The sequence below is a fragment of the Triticum aestivum genome, chromosome 4A (genome assembly GCF_018294505.1).
Source record: "Triticum aestivum cultivar Chinese Spring chromosome 4A, IWGSC CS RefSeq v2.1, whole genome shotgun sequence".
In the NCBI taxonomy this organism is placed as follows: Eukaryota; Viridiplantae; Streptophyta; class Magnoliopsida; order Poales; family Poaceae; genus Triticum; species Triticum aestivum.
In genome coordinates this window covers 582,424,918-582,444,858 of record NC_057803.1, presented here as the reverse complement: position 1 = coordinate 582,444,858, position 19,941 = coordinate 582,424,918, and the positions used below count along the sequence as shown (strand labels likewise).

General features: G+C 43.8%; 2 protein-coding genes across 4 annotated transcripts; both read left to right on the top strand.

Moving 5' to 3' along the window:
* Positions 1 to 571: 571 nt before the first annotated feature.
* Positions 572 to 9,587, top strand: LOC123087143 (oxysterol-binding protein-related protein 1C). Of its 3 annotated transcripts, XM_044509057.1 has the most exons (10): positions 577 to 1,238; positions 1,332 to 1,697; positions 3,459 to 3,558; positions 4,300 to 4,739; positions 5,352 to 5,507; positions 5,874 to 6,041; positions 6,128 to 6,268; positions 7,636 to 7,866; positions 7,971 to 8,084; positions 9,092 to 9,587. In XM_044509057.1, exons 1-10 carry the CDS (start codon positions 714 to 716, stop codon positions 9,260 to 9,262), a joined length of 2,412 nt encoding a protein of 803 aa, XP_044364992.1. In that variant the 5' UTR covers positions 577 to 713; the 3' UTR covers positions 9,263 to 9,587. The 3 variants fall into 3 exon arrangements, 2 of the variants coding, with proteins under 2 accessions (XP_044364993.1, XP_044364992.1); XR_006441261.1 differs by lacking the exon at positions 9,092 to 9,587 and having other exon boundaries at positions 573 to 1,238; positions 7,616 to 7,866; positions 7,971 to 8,073; XM_044509058.1 differs by lacking the exons at positions 7,971 to 8,084; positions 9,092 to 9,587 and having other exon boundaries at positions 572 to 1,238; positions 7,616 to 7,867.
* A 157-nt stretch (positions 9,588 to 9,744) lies between these two features.
* Positions 9,745 to 11,033, top strand: LOC123087145 (uncharacterized). The gene is made up of 3 exons (XM_044509059.1): positions 9,745 to 10,366; positions 10,523 to 10,615; positions 10,752 to 11,033. The coding sequence occupies exons 1-3, from the start codon at positions 10,058 to 10,060 to the stop codon at positions 10,863 to 10,865; spliced, it is 516 nt and encodes a 171-aa protein (XP_044364994.1). The 5' UTR covers positions 9,745 to 10,057; the 3' UTR covers positions 10,866 to 11,033.
* Positions 11,034 to 19,941: the final 8,908 nt, after the last annotated feature.

Sequence of the window (19,941 nt, the reverse complement as noted above, 5' to 3'; positions counted from 1 at the left end):
GAGATCAACGTGGCTCCTTCACAATCTATCGGTAGAAAATCAGGGATGAAATCAATCCACATGCATGATATGAATTCCAAAGCAGCGTTTGGAGTCTACAATTAGTCGCGGTAAAAAGCAGAAAGTTAAACCCTGCATCAGCACCTGAATAGAACCTCATTATCGTCTCACCGCTAGCCAATGGGTTGCCATCCGTCGATGTCATTCCTAACCACTGTTTCCGGACTTCTCCATCCTCTAATGAGTTGCATATAAACCAAAAAAATGAAGCAGAACACATTTGGTTTTGGATAAATCAACGGACTCATCAAAAGCCAAAAGGAAAAAAAAACACCTGACACGTGTCACCAGTCGAGTCCTCCATGGCTCCCTCGCCCCGCCCGCCCGTCGTCCCCTTTCCCGGCGAGTCGTGACAAGCGAAAAAGGAGAAAGGAAGAAGGAAGAGAAGCGCCCAAGTACGGTACCCACCCACCCTACCCAACCGCCGAGCAGGCGGCCAGCAGTTTATTACCCCACTCCTCCCCCTCCTCCTCCTCCGGCATTTAAACCTCTTCACCCACCTCCGCCCTCCCACCCCCAATAAACTGCGCGGCGCGGCGCAGGAATTTTATAAACCACGGGGATTAATTAAACCTAGCACGCGCACGCCTCGGCCTCCCTCCCCGCCGGCCAGCGCGGCAGGCCGCGCCCGATCCGGCCCCGCCGCCCGCCGCATGCACCCATTCTGCTGCGTGCCCCCCGTGCCCGTCTCCCCCGCCGCGGCTGCGGCGGCGGCGTCGTCCGCGCCCCCCGCGGTGGCGGGCCTCCCTCCCGCGATGCCGCCGCCGCCGCCGCCCCCGCTCCAGCCCGCCCGCTGCTGCAGCAGCAGCAGCAGCTCGGCAGCGCGGGCGCGCGTGGCGGGCGTCGGCGTTGGGGGCGGCCCCTCCTCGCCGCCTGACGGGGTGAGGCTGAACGAGATCGTTGGCGGCGGCATCTCCGGGGTCCTCTACAAGTGGGTCAACTACGGCCGCGGGTGGCGGCCCCGCTGGTTCGCGCTCAGCGACGGCGTGCTCTCCTACTACAAGATCCACGGGCCCGACCGCATCGACCTCTCCCGCGACACCGACCGCGGCGCCAAGGTCATCGGCGAGGACTCGCTCCGCCGCCTCGCGCGCCCCTCCTCCGCCTCCGCCCCCCACTCCAACGGCCACGGCCACCACCAGACGCCCCGCAAGCCCCTCGGCGAAATCCACCTCAAGGTCAGTCGCCCGCTCGATGCTTCGATTCGCTCCTCTGATCCGCAGATCCATTTCCCTCTGTCTCTGACGCTGAAACGGGTGGTTGACGTGCAGGTGTCGACCGTCAGAGAGAGCAGATCGGACGACAGGAGGTTCTCCATCTTCTCGGGGACCAAGAGGCTGCACCTGCGGGCCGAGACGAGGGAGGACAGGGCCGCGTGGCTCGAGGCGCTGCGTGCCACCAAGGAGATGTTCCCGAGGATGTCCACCAGCGAGATGGTCGGGCCGGGGGACACTGCGGCGGCCGCGGCGGTCTCCACCGAGCGCCTGAAGAAGCGCCTGCAGCAGGAAGGGGTCAGCGATGCTGCCATTGCTGACAGCGAGAGGATCGTGCGGGAGGAGTTCGAGGCGCTGCACAAGCAGCTTGTGCTTCTCAAGCAGAAGCAGGCGCTACTCCTTGACACGCTCCGCCACCTAGAGGTATTCATATCTATCTGACCCTGCTTCGAACAGAACTTGATCGTGCATGGGAGTAGGAAATTTTGGTGTCCACTGCATGGTGTGATATTGTGCCATTCTCTACATGGTTTAATTAATGAAGAAACAAGTACAGAGCTACTGACGTACATTGACGCACGGAGGAATTTTGCCGTTCTGCGTACACGATTGACATGAGTGTACATCGAAACCGATTTTGAATACTAGCTGTCACCATGGGTCGTGCTGTACTTACATTTCTTTGAGCTTTCTGCCACTGTTGTTTTATTGAGTTAGTACTTGCATTTCTTTGAAATCTTCTGCCACTGCTGTTTTATTGAGTTTGTAAGATGCTGCAGTCTGTTTAGTAGATCTGTATCAGGTGGAAACCTAAATTGAGGTTAAGTTCATGGAAGGTGGGAACTATGTGCTGAGGTTTTGGTAAATTGCGAAGAAACCTGTAGATGTTGGTGAAGGGACATTCTGCAGACAAACCATTATTCATGCATGTTTACCCATTTTTGTGTATTTCAAATGTGTCCATCCTGAGAATTTTGAAAACTAGAACATGCTTTGGCACTTTATTTCGGTTTCCACCTTATATATTCCTTTAAGGTTATGTCGTGTTGAAGCATACACAATTACACATACCATGTGCAAGCACACACGGGAGTGCCCCCTAGCTCACATGTTTTTGGAGGAATCAGTGAGAAGCAAAGGTAGATGGGAATGGAGAACAGGCGGAAATAATGCTGTAGTCAGAACAGTTTTAATAGAATTGGTGCTGCATTGGTTTAGAATTCAGTGAGTAATATTTTTTCTTTTCTGTTGGGTATTATTCTCGATTCACCTTGTCAGGTATTGGTGGGAAATATATTATAATGAATAGTAAATTGCCCTTTCTGCCACCTAATTTCAATCATAACCGTGCCAATCACCAGTGTCTAGTTTTCTTTGCACCTAACACAATGTAAATGTTGCACACCTCTTAATAGACGAAAACAGTAGGTTCTGGTCTGGTTGGGTTGAGACCTGCTGCAATGTGAAATGGTATTATGTGCAAAGATACCCAAACCTTACTGTTTTTTCCAACTTGGGTTAAATTAGGTCGAGAACATGTGCAATTTTACTCAATATTAAATGTATTAAAGTTTTCTAGATGGCTTGTTGCTGTCATTAGATGTACTCTGCTACCCATATGTGCATTTCTGCATGTATTTATTTTATTGTGATTTAGCAAGATCAACTTTCATTGTGCGACTCCCTCTGGCTCCTTCCCATGTTAGACCCCAAGTACATGTTAAAAATCATATGTCAGACAATGATGAACATGAGATACCTCTCCTACAGTGGACATGAGTAGGGAGTCAGTCAGGCTGGTTAGAAAATCAAGGACGTATGCGATAAAAACAATCCATTGTTGTTGTTGTCGCTGCAGAAAGAATGGATTATAGCTAGCTCTGATTATCTATTGTCCTCCTTTGTTTGTGTTACATGTAAAACATTTTAGCCATTTGGCAGATCAGACATTCTAAGCTTTCTTCCCCTTGACACTCTTCCAGCGCATCAATTTGTAAGATTATGTATTCTGTATTTCTGATGTTTCCCTTCGTAATTTTAGATATGTCAATGAATTTCATATTATCGATGTTCTCATCATACATTGTTCCTGATTGCAATTTTATCTATTCTGATGTTTCCTAATTAATTTTAGTATCGATGTTCTCATTTGGCAATGTATTCTGTTTTGTTGCCTTTCTGTAGACAGAAAAGGTCGATTTGGAGAATACCCTCGTTGATGAGAGCCAAAGACAGTCGAAAGAGTATGGATCTGCTTCCAGACCAAGGAATGAGAAGCTTAGTGGTATGACAAATTTAGTTAGTGTAAATCTTACTGCTACACATGCTATTGATATACGTGCGTTCTGAACTATCTTCTGATAATTTGTTGGTAAAATTATCGGCCATTATGATTCATCCCTGCTTTTATGAAGGAAATTTTTGACTTACGCTGGTGAATAACTCCACACACATATACCATCTAAAATAGCTGTAACTCTAGAATGTCAGACAAAGCTGTGGTGGTTTGGTTCAATATGAGCATTGCTGATTGGTTAGCCGAAGTGTAAGCAAACTATATACATGCATGAGCGGATGGACATCATATTTACTAGGGCTGTCTTTGGTTCACGGGATAGCTTTGAGTGGCTATGGGTATCCCAAATGGTTAGAGATAGCCATCTATGCTTTTGGTTCGAGGGACGAGGGGTGGATAGGTTGACCATTCAATCAGCATGGACCGTTTGATAACTGTTTGATACGTGATAACCACTTTTTTAGTTGTAAATTAGTAACTTGTAGTTCCGTTAGCAACAGTTTTGGAGATCAGTCTAGATCTTCTCCCTCTCTCCCTTTCCATTCATGATTTCTTCATTTGCTGTTCTTAGATACCAACTTTCCGAGGTCTTGAATGCACATATTGGATTTCTCTTTTATGGAGTCCTCGGTGTTCCTTGCAAACTCTCTTTGGATTATATCATGAATGTCGATTCAATATTTGATTTACTTTTGTCGACAACTTAAATTACCATTCCTCTTTTTTCAGAAGGAAGTGGTAGCGAGTCTGATGATTACAATGAACCACAAGATCCTGCTGAAGAGGAGACTGACGATGAAGAGAACATATATTTTGATACAACTGATTTCCTTTCATCTAGTTCTTTTAAAAGCAGTGGATCTGATTTCCAAAGATCTGAAGCTGGTTCAGATGATGAGGACGACTACCCGATGGATGGAATTGATCCTTCTATGAAGTCTGTTGGAATTAATTATCCGTATGTGAGAAGGCGTAAGAAGCTACCAGATCCAGTTGAGAAAGAGAAGGGTGTTAGTTTGTGGTCAATGATCAAGGACAACATAGGAAAGGATCTTACCAAAGTCTGTCTGCCTGTTTACTTCAATGAACCTCTTTCATCATTACAAAAATGTTTCGAGGATCTTGAGTATTCCTACCTTATTGATCGTGCATATGAATGGGGCAAAAGGGTATGTCTTCTTCCTCATTATTCTCAGCATGTGACGGGAAGTGCGTGACTTTCCCTTTCATACTACTCCCTCCGTTCCAAAATAGATGACCCAACTTTGTACTAAAGTTAGTACAAAGCTGAGTCATCTATTTTTGAACGGAGGGAGTAGAACTTAAGTAGTTTAACCTGAAACATAAGTAGCTTAGAGGTGGTTTTGTTCGATTTTGCACCGTGTCCTCTACTCCTCTTCAGGTTGTTCTTGTTATCTCCGGCTTTGCAGTTGTAGTATATATCCAATCTTAGTTTTGGTTTGTACCAAAGAGGATATCAATGTACTTATGTGATTACTCCTGTTTGTGTCCTACATATTACACCTTTATGCAATGTCTTCCGTTTTACTCTAAACTCATTCGAGTGCATTCTAAATCCGCCTCTAACACTTCTTGGTGTCATTATGTTTAACCTGTTCTCTACCATTTTGTTTCTTTGCAAAGATGTCAGAACTTTTCTGTGTGCATGTTATCTGTAGTAGTGGCAATAACTAACTTGTGATTGGACATGTTTATTTGCTTATTTCTATCATGAGATGAACCACATTTATGCATCTTACATCTCTATGTTGAATACTCAGGGGGATAGTCTGATGAGGATTCTAAGCGTTGCAGCATTTGCTGTTTCTGGTTATGCCTCTACGGATGGAAGGAGTTGTAAGCCCTTCAACCCTCTTCTTGGGGAGACCTATGAAGCAGATTATCCAGATAAAGGTCTTCGTTTTTTCTCAGAAAAGGTATTTTTATGAACCTTTAGAAATCCAGTAATATGAAGAACAGGTTCTTACTGTTGGTTAGCATAGTCCACTGTTCATTCTCCTAACTTATTTCTTACATTCTGATAGTGAGTTTATGTAACGTAACACCTTAAACTTCTCCATGAACTAGTTTGAATACTGCTTTCAGAACAGCCCGCTGCAATACTGCTGCAGTGCCCCATGTAGTCGTTACTTCGGATTTTCTACTCTGTACCTGTTGAATCATCAAATAGCCTTTCTTTTGTAGACTAACAGATATTTGAGGCCACTACAGATTTTCTTGAAGTTTAGTTTATTTGCTTCTGCATGTTGGTTTATATAAAAATATTCAATACCACTTGCCAGGTTAGTCATCATCCAATGGTTGTTGCATGCCACTGTGAGGGAAATGGCTGGAGGTTTTGGGCAGATAGCAACCTAAAGAGCAAGTTCTGGGGTCGCTCCATTCAACTTGATCCTGTTGGTGTGTTAACACTGGAGTTTGATGATGGTGAAGTTTTCCAGTGGAGCAAGGTATTATTACCTAGTTATCAAGAAATGGTTAACTCTGTGAAATGATTGACTCTGTGAAATGATTAACTGAAAATATGCTATCACAGGTGACCACTTCCATTTACAATCTCATATTGGGTAAACTGTACTGTGATCACTATGGTACTATGCGCATTCAAGGTAATCGCGAATATTCATGTAAGCTGAAGTTCAAGGAGCAGTCAATTATTGATCGCAACCCTCATCAGGTATTTAATAAATTGCCTGTATACTAGATGTATTTTGTATGCTTGTTCTTCTGATTTCTCCTTTTATTTCCTAACTTTGCAGTTTGTTTGTCACTAAGATGATGCTTTTCCATGCATATTAGTTAAAGCAAGTGATGCATCTGTGCCTTTTGGCAAGACATATTTTTAGCAGTTTATATATATTCATTTGAAAGCATAATGGGTTCACCTTTTAACAATGTGTATCGATTTCCTTTGAAAAATAGTTGGTGTTTAATGTGATGTTTCTCAAAGTTTTGGCACCCAGGAATTTTAGAATCTAACTTGAAAATGATACAAGTCTTGAGCCTTATGCTATTATTTTGAAAAAAAAGGCAATATTGCGCACAAATAAAATAAATAGTATTTTGGCTCAGAAATCAACTACTGAATTCAAAGGACCATTTTGACCCTATAGTGCTCCGAAATCAACTATTGAATTCAAAGGACCATTTTGGCCCTATAGTGCTCTGAATAGTTTGATCATATTCCAACTTCAGCCTTTTGGGCAGTGAAGCCTCATACAGAGGGTGGGCTTTTATCTAGAAATAGGCTGAAATGTTACTTGTACCACCTGAATAAAACAGTGAGAATTGAAAGCATAAAGCTCATTGACTCCCAATCCAGAAATGTTCCATCCTACCAGCCAAATGTAGACACTTCATTTCCCCTTGCCATTTCCATCCTTAATTTGACCTGCCAAACACCAACTGAAGGAAGAATACTCCCGCAGAACTGCTGTTAGCTTTGTTGAGCTGTGGAGCCTCAGAGGTGTGACTTATATCAAGGATACAGAAGCGCATTACCATCCATTGATCATTTGGTTGTTTGTTTTTCCTTGTTCGTAATTTAATCTGTCAGAATTTTTTTTCCATCTATTTAAGATGGCATCCCTGAAATAGGGGAGGTTGTGTCCATGGTTCAAGCATGAATGAACTTCTAGAAGTAACCTAAAGTCTGTCTATATTTCTCCCCCAGTACCCCCCTTCTCATGAAGCCTTCAATGTTTGATTACTTTCCTCATGTAGGTATTTGCTTTCGTTGAACTATTGTTCTGTTGCTTCAGAACAAGGTTCATCGGCTGAACAATATGTTTTCTGACTAAACAATGCACACACATCCATCAGGTGGAGAATTAATAATGTTAACATGACAAATTAATTGCTTCAGCCAAAAAAGAACTCTTATCACACGGCTTTTTAGAAGACCAGTTATAGGTCGTCTTGAATTTCTTTATTCATTCTCCAGACTATGTATATTTTCTCTCTTTATTTGTGTGAGTACCTTAACTTTCCGATAGTGCAAACATCTTAGTCTAACTTAGCATAGTTGCACTGGTGTATGTGCAGGTCCAAGGTGTTATTCAGGACCGAAGTGGTCGAACTGTTGCTACACTCTTTGGTAAATGGGATGAAAGTATGCACTACGTGATGGGTGACTGCTTTGGAAAAGGCAAAGGATCTGAGAATTTTTCAGAGGCCCATTTGTTGTGGAAAAGGAGTAAACCACCAAAGTTTCCCACTCGATACAATTTCACTAGCTTTGCGATCACATTAAATGAACTTACCCCTGGATTGAAGGTGAGGGTGTTAGCTTCGCAGCAAGCTTCACTTTAACATCGTACTGATTTATGTGTGGACTCACACTAATGATCGATTATTGAATAAACCCAACCTATATGCAGGAAAAACTTCCACCAACAGACTCAAGATTGCGACCGGACCAGAGGTGCCTAGAGAATGGTGAATATGAAAGAGCAAATGCTGAGAAGTTGAGGCTTGAGCAGAGACAACGGCAGGTTAGTCAACCTAACCCTTCACATCCCTTATGATCATTAACTCATGCCTTGCTTACATTTGATTTATCTCGAACAAACTTTTGGATTGGCTGCATTACATACCACCTTTGGTCGATTCACATGCTTGTAAGCACAATACAATATCTACTATAATGAACCATGGCCTTATGTGTCACATGCTTGTAACCGCAATACAATATCTATTAAAATGAACCATGGCCTGGCGTTGCGAGGTCTGAATGAGATTACCAGTATGCTGGATTCATATGGCTGTGAATATAAACTTACATACAGTTACCTAGTGGGATCGAAATAAACCTATACGTCATGTTGTGCACAGAACTCTGGGCTGTTAGGTCCTGGTTGGGTTTTGCCCACCTGTTTCATACTCTACAATAAATTCAAAGTATTCCCTTGGCAACAGCAGGCCAGATGCTGGTTCACTTATGCTACCATGAATTGAAAAAGTTTGGTTTACTCACTCCAGTATTTTTTATTCCCTCTATCAAAATATAAGATGTTTTTTGACACTATCATAGTGTCTTATATTTTGATACGGAGGGAGTATTTAATAAGTTTGTTCTGTATTCAATAATTCTGTAGTGAACCTTTTTTTTTTAGTGGAACAATTGTATTCTGATGCACCACATTGGACTCCATTCTGATGTGCCAACTATCTGTAAAATGAGCATCACAGGCTTACAGCTGTTTATGTGTTGTATTCTTGGTGAAGAAAAATCAGAAGACATGAACTAAGCACAAACAACCGTAGTATAACGTGACTTGATAAGTTTGATTTATTCACTTCAATAATTTTGTTTTTAATATGCTCAGTTTGATCATTCAATAATTTGGAGTGGTATAACTCCGATACACCATACTGGACTTCTACAGATTTGAAAATAACAATCACTTCGACTCATTTGGATTATTCATATGATAATAAGCTTGAAAAGTTCTTCATGAATCATGATAGAGACATGATATGGTACCCAACTGTACTGCAGGCACGAAAGATGCAGGAGAGTGGGTGGAAACCCCGGTGGTTTGCGAAGGATAAAGGTAGCGACACATACCGCTACCTTGGTGGTTACTGGGAATCCAGAGAAAAGAGCAGCTGGGAAGGCTGCCCAGACATTTTCGGACAACTCCCAAACGATCTAATGATAACTGACTAGGCTCATGTAGGTTACAGGTCTTCTGGTTCTCTGTTTTTCTTCTTGTTTTTGGATCCGTTGGTTCCATGTTTAGTAGATTATACTAGAGCAATTAAATGCCTTTCCGCCTGTAAGCAAAGGCTGCCCTTCAGATACATTGTTTTAACGTACATAATAAGAGTGTCGTTTGTCCAAAAGGTCACTCTGAATCAAATGTTTTCTTGTGGGGATTTCACTCGCACAAGTTCAGAGTGGTGTTATATAGGTCATTTGTGTATATTTGAATATGTAACGTGCATTGAAGCGCCAAAGAATATTAAAGCATTCATACTGATGGTGTACCATCTATCTATGGCATCGAGATGCAGTTTCATCTTGGTTTCATTTCCCTTTTCTTTGCTGATGTATCTGTCTTGCTTAGCAGTTCATGCTCAAGAAAACAACATTCACCTTCAAAACATTCTCTTCCTTTCGGGATGGATCACAAAAGTTTGCCCCTGAAGTATGTGGCGTATTTCTTCGCTATGTTTGCCTGCCAACTTCTGCACAACTGCAACTATTACAGGGTTTTGGAAGTTGCCTTAGCCGAAACAGCCTGGCCCTCTTCTCAGACGATTGGTCGGTAGCTACTGTAAAATGAGCAGCATTACTACAAGATTTTGAACATATACCTCTTGTTTTGAGTTCTTTTTATTATAAACACTTCTTTTTTTGAGCTAATATCTTTTTGTTTTGGAGGAATTTGTACATCACCAAAAGAAAAGAAACGGGCACAGTCCAAACCAAAGATATATACCGGGTTAGTAGCGCGGGCCTATGTGTGCTCAAGGGCGTCTGCGTTGCCGCGTCAAACAACAGCTCTCGTGGACTGCTCCATCCCCGCTACCCCAAAATCACGCAGGCGTCTCCTCCCCGGGGAATAAAAAGCGCGACTCGCAGCTCCACCCGCCGCCGTCAGCCGCCCGTGGCAAGCTTCTAACAATGCGTCTGCCGTGTGATAAGATCGATCCCATTGATCCTTGCCTTCTCAGCTTCCTCAGCCACCATGGCATCGACGGCGCCTTCGAGATCCTGTCTTCCCTCGGCGATCCGAGGGCGGAGGAGATGAAGGATGCCTTCCAGAAGGTGGCTCCCAATCTCTCTTCTCGTCTAGCACGGTTTCTTCTTTGAATTGACTGCCTGCTTCCTCGATCGAGTATCTATCCATGTTCGTGTTACGGGACGTGGGAAATACGTTCACCGTGAGTCGGTTTAAGTTCTGCTTCACTAACATCTGTTCAGATCGTCAGTGATTTCTGTAGAACGCCTCGGGCAGTGGACGCGGACGCGGACGTGGACGTGGAAGGCATGGCAGATGGAAACACAGGGAAAGTGGTAACAACTAAACATCATCTCCATCCATCCATAATTCCATATGCCGTTGGCTGGCTGAATGCAGTAATATGTTACCGCTAATTTGCTCTCCGTGCTTACATTAATCAATAGTGTAATAATATTGATGTCCATTCAGCTCCTTGGCGGTGAAAAGAAACCTAGCACCATGAAAAGAGAGCACGGGCCTGCTGAAGGCGAGCAGGATCCAAAGAAGCCAAGAACGGCAGAAGGCTCATGTGACCAAGTGTGATCATTTGAGTAAATTGCAGTCTGTACTACGACTGAATTTGCACGCCTTCAGAGGCAACTAGTGTGATCATTTGAGTGTGATTGAAGCCTCATTTTTGGATGTACCACTTTATGTCATGCACAATCTTTCGACTGAATTTTCTTTATACACATATAAATTCAGTGTGATTCCCCCGCAAAAAAAAAAAATCAGTGTGATTGAAGCCTCTTTTTTGGATGTACCACTTTTAAATTTTGCACGTCTTCAGAGGCAACTAGCATGATCATTCGAGTAAATTGCAGTCTGTACTACGATAACTCGAGTTGCACATCTCTTTCCTCATACTAAACAGGCAGTGTCATATTCTTAAATCTTCTCCATCACTATTATTAAGTGGTATTATGCAAGGAGATGAGACCCGGTACAGTGAGATGCAAATCAGCAAGACATGATCGATAGCCCACAAAACATCAACAAATAAAACCAATATTGAACAAGGTCCACATTGACCAAGAAGCAAAAGTAGTGGTCCCACCACTTCCCGTTACATCTTAGGGTGGAGATTTTTCTTCACAGTTCTTGTTTGATCACAAGGATGTGCATAAAGCAATAGCATGGCATATGCATAACAAAAGTATAACACACCTATAGCATATTAACATGGCATATCAAACATATATCTAAATAAAGCGTAGCTACCACATATAATAAAACTCCCTTGAAAAAATATAATAAAACCGACAGATAAATCGAATGCAACATAAAGCATGGTCATCAAATATTTTAGAAAACTCGGATGCAAAGTTCAGAGGCATAGGTTAAGTGGTTGGCTTGCCTCAGGCAGAAGAGTATCGACGAATGGTGCGAGGAACACAAGGATGGGGGCTATCGATAATATTCTGCTCTGAAAAAGGCTGAAAATAAAACTGGACATGGGTGCCAAATTTATGTCATGCAAACTGAATAAAAGTGGTACCGAAAGATTGTGCTCTCCAAGAGAAACACATAGGACTGGAATCACCTCAACCGGATTTACAATTGAAAAGTTATATGGCTTTGAAGTTTCAAGGGCAAAACTAAAAAAATGACTTCTCTCTTTGAACCAGACGAACACGTACCAGACATGAATACATTTCTTTGCGGGAGAAACATAAATGAGATGAACTACCCTACTGAAAAATACAACCAGAGGGGTGTTGTGCCGTGGGCCAAAACTTGCTAGATGGGCTTGCTAACCATCGGATAGGGTGACGATTAACAACTGGGCCATGGGCTGAAGCTGGGCTGGCTTGAAGGAGATGATGGGTCGACAATTAGGCCCGGCGCGATAAAGTGGCTGGCACGCAGGCCCAGGGCCTTGGAGAGGCTGACGGTGTGCATGGGTCAACACGGTTTGCCCGGTATTTGTCGTTTCCTCCCGCGAAAATCCGGTGAGAACAGATGGATTCTCCGACGAGGGCTATCGGGACCATTCACGACGATCTTGATATCCATGAGCTCAGCCCGATGGTACACATCCCATTGTGTAGTCGTAGGTCGGCAGGGAGGTTGGGATCATCGATGACTTTGGCTTGCTCTGCTGCTTCTAGTGAACGGCATCGACTCACATATCATCCAATCGAAATTTCTGTATGAGGGGAGGAATCAAATTGTGTTGTATTGATCGAATCCGGTAAAACAATGGCAGGGCTTTCGCGAACGTGTGAGCAAAAAAGAGGGGTACGATGGGTAGCGTACCTTTTGTAACATCCCAAATTTTCAATTTAGATGTTATACATAGGTCATCATATGCATATCATATCTTATTTATATTTTAGTTGTGATCCTAGAAATCTTAAGCAACTCAAGGACCCAAGAAGAGAGTTGGAGGTTTCTTTTATTTTCATATTTGAATTTTCTCAAATTTGAAAAGAGGATCATTTCGATTTTAATAGTTTCTCTCTCTGAAATATTTCCAATATTAAAATAAATGAGTGAAGATAATATGACCTCTTCAAATCACAGGGGAATATTGGAGGAAAGATTTTAAATTCAAATAAATATTTTATTTGGATTTTATTTGAATTAGAAAAAATATGTAATTTTTCAAAATTGCATTTTTAGGCCAGAAAAATGTTCACTTTGTTCTAAATATTTTATTTAGACAGCGAAAATTGATTTTGGCATTTTTAGGTTTTTTTCCTATATATTTAGGATATTTTTTCTCCAGTGGAATTTATTTAAAGAAAAAAAGAATCGTGTGCCGAACTGGGCCGGCCCAGCGCCGCGCCGCCTCGCGCCGTGCCCATGTCCGCACCGGACTCCGGATCGCCACCGCCCTGCGCACCCCCTCGCCCAAGTCGGACCCCCCGGGGCCCCTTTATATGCAGCCGCCCCGGCCCCTCCTCCCCACATCGCCAGCCGCCTCCCCAATCCGCAGCAGCAGCAGCGCTCTGCCGCCTGCTCCGCCACCGCGCCGCTGCTTCGCCGCCACCGCTCCGCCGCCCCGTGTCGACGCCGCCACCTCGTGCCGCCCGCCGACACCGCCCCGCCCCGCCACAGCCCCGCCGGAGCCGCCGCCCGCGAATCACTAAGAAAAACGTCACTGTTTTTTTCGGTTTAGAGCTAGATCGTTTTTTAGGGTTTTCTCGGTTTTCTCGGTGCGGTTCTATTTAGCGGACGTTCGCCCGAACGCCTCTGTTCGCGAACGCGTTTGTTCGTTTGTCTCTGATAACGAACGAGTCTTTTTCTTTTTATTTTATTTTCGCCAGGGACCTATCCGCGATTATTTTTATCGCAGATTAGCCCCTAATCTTCAAACCCTCGCAACTTTTTAACCGTTCATCCAAATCCAGTGAAACCAACGCCAAAATCTTCATCTTGAACCCCTCTTTCTAGTTAATCAACTTGAACATGATTTTGACAATTTAAAATTTGGTTGCAAGTAGATTTGAATTCGAATTTTCTTTTGATCGTAGTTTGAGTTTCGTAGCTCCGATTCGATTGATTCTTTTTGCAAATCGAAGCACTTCAGTTGAACCTTCAGTTGGACTTTCTCATCTAAGTTTTACCATTGCATCTATGCTTGAGTGCTTATGTATGCTATTGTTTGTTTGCAATAGAATTTCTGGAGTGCGAACGGTGCTACTACGAGTCTCTAGGGTTTGTAGATCGTCAGCAAGGCAAGTAACACTTTGATCATACCCCTTTATTACCCAGTTTTTATGCATTAGTTTCAACCCTCAAACATTGCATGAGTAAGATTTGATAACATGTGGGTATTGGGAAGTAGATGATGAGGTAGAACATATTGCCCTTATTATCAAACCCTGGGAGTTACTTCTATGTTATGCTTATACTGCTATGCTATGCTAGTAGACGTGGTTTGGTTTGAGAGATCCATGACGGATGTGAGAGCATTATTAATGGTTAACTTAAGGTGGCTACTTTAATACACATTTGGGTGGATTGGTTGCGAGCACCTGGAGAATCCAGTGTTGTCCTAGGATATCCCGGAGTACCCGTGTGATCATCCTATGGAATGCCACCCAAACTCAAAGGGATCATAAGATTGTTCATGCTAGAAACTTCCGTGTGCAGCCACAAGCCATTATGGGCTCTGGCATAGTTGAGTATGTTGTGTGACCTCTTTCAATGGTAGGCTAGTAGATGTAGGGGATGTAGGTGGTACTGTCTACCCAGAGTAAAGAGTTAATGCTTCTGAAATATTGTGTCTCGATCATCCATTTCTCAAACACCATGTAGTGCGAGAAATCCAATGGAGGAGATCGAGTTTTGTGGGGAAAAGTGTGCAAACCTCTGCAGAGTGTACAAACTAATCATGGTTAGCTGTGTCCCCGGTTATGGGCATCTTGAGTATCTGGATCTTGAATTATTGATTTGATCTCATCACTCTAAATTAATTGGTTGGGTTCTTAATACTGTTTAATTGGGATTGAGTTGGAGGAACCTTCTCAATGTTTATCAACTACCATGATAGTTAAAGAAAATATATTCTTTGTTGTAGGAAAAAATTAGCTTTTCGCAAAAACAAAATAACCATAGAGCCTCCACCAGCCACATATGCATATAGTTATTGTTGTTACATGTTCATTGCTCTACAGTGTTATTTTGCCAGCATATTCCATGTGCTGACCCGTATTCAGGCTGCAACGTATTATGTTGCAGACTTTTCAGACGAAGAGTAAGGTGCGCTAGATTGTTGTTTTGCACTCAACTATGCCATTGGAGTTGATGGACTCGCTTTACCTTCGAAGCCTTCCGTTGTTATCTTCGTTAGATGGCCTTAAGCCATATTATTGTAATAAGATCTGTTTTGAGACTATCGATGTAATAAGTGTGTGATTGCACTCTGTTATAAATCCTTCAAGTATTGTGTGTGTCAGCATTACCGATCTAGGGATGACACTTATGCACAGAGATTCGACCGTTTGAGGTTGGATCGCTACAAGATGGTATCAAAGCACACGTTGATTGTAGGACGCGACCACTAAGATAAACTATAGGTCACTCTTATCTACTCATTTCTGACTCCTCTCCATTTTCCACTCTATAGATGGCAGAGCCAAGGAACAAGTTTTCTCAACCGGATGAAGACACCCCTTTTGGACGACACTTGAAGGAAGTCACTAGGTACCTAAACATTGGAATACCAAGCTTCACCGGGACCTACACTGCCACTTTACCAGAAGAGGAGCGTTGGATGATTCGAGTCCATGTTCCAGGAAGGACCTTCATGCCAGTTACTGAGCCCATAGAGTTTTTCTTTGATGCACCAACCTGGAGTCTAGAAAAGAGCATGGCAGCCCACATCGTCATGGGACGCATTGGCGAAGTTTATCACAAGGATCTTAAGGACGCCGATATGAGCAATGGGAGATGATCAGCACCAGGAGGGACAAGTCCATTGCAGCTTTCATCCAGGAGTTAAACCAGCACATTCGTCGCCAGGGGAACCAAATGTGCGCAAGCATGATAGATCTGAAGAAGTTGATGACTAGGAACATGGAGCTTGAAGAGGAACTCAAGTCCACACGCGACGGATATGAGGAGGAAATCGCAATACTAGTAGAAAAGAATGACGACCTGACGAGGAAGCTAGGAGTATTCATGGGAGACCCCGCGCCAGGAGGAGATGACAACCATCCCGAGGACTACATCATCATCGACGACACTGACTCCGACCCCGATAGTAGTGATGATGATTACGAAGACGAAGCTAGAGCGGATATCATGGAGTCTTCCACCGATCAAAATTTCTAGTCGACCACCATATTATCAGTAGTAATCCCCCCCCATGTATATAGAATAGTCTGAGTGTCTTTGTAACGGTAGTTAGATCGTTTGTATGCACTTGTTTGAAATGAGTGGTGTGATATGAATGTGTTTGTCTCATGTGCATATGGGTAGTGTTTTCTCTTTAGACCTCATTCTATTCTAACTCTCCCCTCTAAACCCATTAGATGCCTCCGAGACGTGACCCCGGATTTGTCTTCCCACCGGCGCTCACCAAGTTGATCCAACAACAGAATGCCTTGACGCAGTTGCTAGTTCAGAACCAAGGCAACAACAACAACAACAACCCACCGCCGCCACCTCCAGTTGACAACTTAGCTCGTTTTCTGAGGTTGAATCCGCCGGTGTTTTCCAGTAGCACCAAGCCGATTGTTGCTGATGACTGGCTACGCAGGATTGGAAGGGAGTTGACCACCACAGGTAGCACATATGCGAAGAAGGTGCGCTTTGCCGCACACCAACTGGATGGACCCGCAGCCTCATGGTGGGAGAATTACACAACCACTTTTCCCATACCAATGTCACTTGGGATCAGTTTCAGCAAGCATTCCGCACCGCACATGTCTTAACTGGAGCTATGAGCATGAAGAAGCATGAGTTTCTCAACTTACGCCAGGGAAATCGTACTGTGGGGCAGTGCGTGGATGAGTTCAGTAAGTTAGCCCGCTATGCCCCTGATGATGTGGCCACAGACGTCGTGAAGCAGGAGAAGTTTATGGAAGGGCTGAATGATGAGCTGAGCATGCAGTTGATGGTGGCAACATTCAATAACTACCAGGATTTGGTAGATAGGGTCTTTGAAGGAAATATGCCCTAGAGGCAATAACAAAGTTATTATTTATTTCCTTATATCATGATAAATGTTTATTACTCATGCTAGAATTGTATTAACCGGAAACATGATACATGTGTGAATACATAGACAAACAGAGTGTCACTAGTATGCCTCTACTTGACTAGCTCGTTGATCAAAGATGGTTATGTTTCCTAGCCATAGACATGAGTTTTCATTTGATTAACGGGATCACATCATTAGGAGAATGATGTGATTGACTTGACCCATTCTGTTAGCTTAGCACTTGATCGTTTAGTATGTTGCTATTGCTTTCTTCATGACTTATACATGTTCCCATGACTATGAGATTATGCAACTCCAGTTTACCAGAGGAACACTTTGTGTGCTACCAAACGTCACAATGAAACTGGATGATTATAAAGGTGCTCTACAGGTGTCTCCGAAGGTACTTGTTGAGTTGGCGTATTTCAAGATTAGGATTTGTCACTCCGATTGTCGGAGAGGTATCTCTGGGCCCACTCAGTAATGCACATCACTATAAGCCTTCCAAGCATTGTAACGAATGAGTTAGTTGCGGGATGATGTATTATAGAACGAGTAAAGACACTTGCCGGTAACGAGATTGAACTAGGTATTGAGATACCGACGATCGAATCTCGGGCAAGTAACATATCGATGACAAAGGGAACAACGTATGTTGTTATGCGGTTTGATCGATAAAGATCTTCGTAGAATATGTGGGAGCCAATATGAGCATCCAGGTTCCGCTATTGGTTATTCACCGGATACGTGTCTCGGTCATGTCTACATAGTTCTCGAACCCATAGGGTCCGCACGCTTAAAGTTCAGTGACGATCAGTATTATGAGTTTTTGTGTTTTGATGTACCGAAGGTAGTTCGAAGTCTCGGATATGATCATGGACATGACGAGGAGTCTCGAAATGGTCAATATGTAAAGATCGATATATTGGATGACTATGTTCGGACACCGGAAAGGTTTCGGACATATACCGGAGTACCGGGGGGGGGGGTTACTGGAACCCCCCCCCCCCGAGGGGCTTAATGGGCCTACATGGGCCTTAGTGGAAATAGAGGGCAGCAAGGGGAGTGTGGGGCGTGCCCCCCAAGGCCCAAACCGAATTGGTTTAGGGAAAGGGGGGCCGCCCCCCTCTTTCCTTCTCCTCCTCTCCCTTTCCTCCCCCTCTCCTACTCCTACTAGGAAAAGAAGGAGTACTACTCCTAGTGGGAGTAGGACTCCCCCTCTTGGCGCGCCTCTCCATGGCCGTCCGCCTCCTCCCCCTTGCTCCTTTATATACGGGGGTAGGGGGCACCCCATAGACATAACAATTGATCATTGATCTCTTAGCCGTGTGCGGTGCCCCCTCCACCATAATCCACCTCGATCATATCGTAGCGGTGCTTAGGCGAAGCCCTGCGTCGGTAGCATCATCATCACCGTCACCACACCGTCGTGCTGACGAAACTCTCCTATGAAGCTTTGCTGGATCGGAGCTCGCGGGACGTCATCGAGTTGAACATGTGCAGAACTCGGAGATGTTGTGCGTTCGATACTTGGATCGGTCGGATCGTGAAGACGTACGACTATATCAACCGCGTTGTGCTAACGCTTCCGCATTTGGTCAACGAGGGTACGTGGACACACTCTCCTCTCTCGTTGCTATGCATCACCATGATCCTGTGTGTGCGTAGGATTTTTTTTGAAATTACTACGTTCCCCAACAGTGGTATCAGGGCCAGGTTATTGCGTAGATGTTATATGCACAAGTAGAACACAAGTGAGTTGTGGGCGATACAAGTCATACTGCTTACCAGCATGTCATACTTTGGTTCAGCGGTATTGTTGCATGAAGCGGCCCAGACCGACATTACGCGTCCGCTTACGCAAGACTGGTTCTACCGACATGCTTTGCACACAGGTGGCTAGCGGATGTCAGTTTCTCCAACTTTAGTTGAATCGAGTGTAGCTACGCCCGGTCCCGACGAAGGTTAAAACAGCACTAACTTGACGAACTATCGTTGTGGTTTTGATGCGTAGGTAAGAACGGTTCTTGCTCAGCCCGTAGAAGCCATGTAAAACTTGCAACAACAAAGTAGAGGACGTCTAACTTGTTTTTGCGGGGCATGTTGTGATGTGATATGGTCAAGACGTGATGAGATATAAATTGTTGTATGAGATTATAATGTTTTGTTAAAGTTATCGGCAACTGGCAGAAGCCTAATGGTTGTCTCTTTATTGCATAAGATGCAAGTGCCATGTATATTGCTTTACTTTATTGCTATGCGATAGCAATAGTTGCAAAAGCAATAGTTGGCAGGACGATCATGTGACGACACATTGATAGAGATCAAGATGACGGAGATCATGGTGTCATGCCAGTGACGATAGAGATCATGACGGTACTTTGGAGATGGAGATCAAAGGCGCAAGATGATCATGGCCATATCATGTCACATATTTTGATTGCATGTGATGTTTATCCTTTATGCATCTTATTCTGCTTTGATTGACGGTAGCATTATAAGATGATTTCTCACTAAAAATTTCAAGGTACAAGTGTTCTCCCTGAGTATGCACCGTTGCCAAAGTTCATCGTGCCGAGACACCACGTGTTGATCGGGTGTGATAAGCTCAACCTTCATCTACAACGGGTGTAAGACAGTTTTGCACACGCAGAATACTCAGGTTAAACTTGACAAGCCTAGCATATGTAGATATGGCCTCGGAACACTGAGACCGAAAGGTCGAGCGTGAATCATATAGTAGATATGATCAACATAGAGATGTTCACCATTGAAAACTACTCCATCTCACGTGATGATCGGTTATGGTTTAGTTGATATGGATCACGTGATCACTTAGATGATTAGAGGGATATCTATCTAAGTGGGAGTTCTTAAGTAATATGATTAATTGAACTTAAATTTATCATGAACTTAGTCCTGATAGTATTTGCATATCTATGTTGTAGATCAATTGCTCACGTA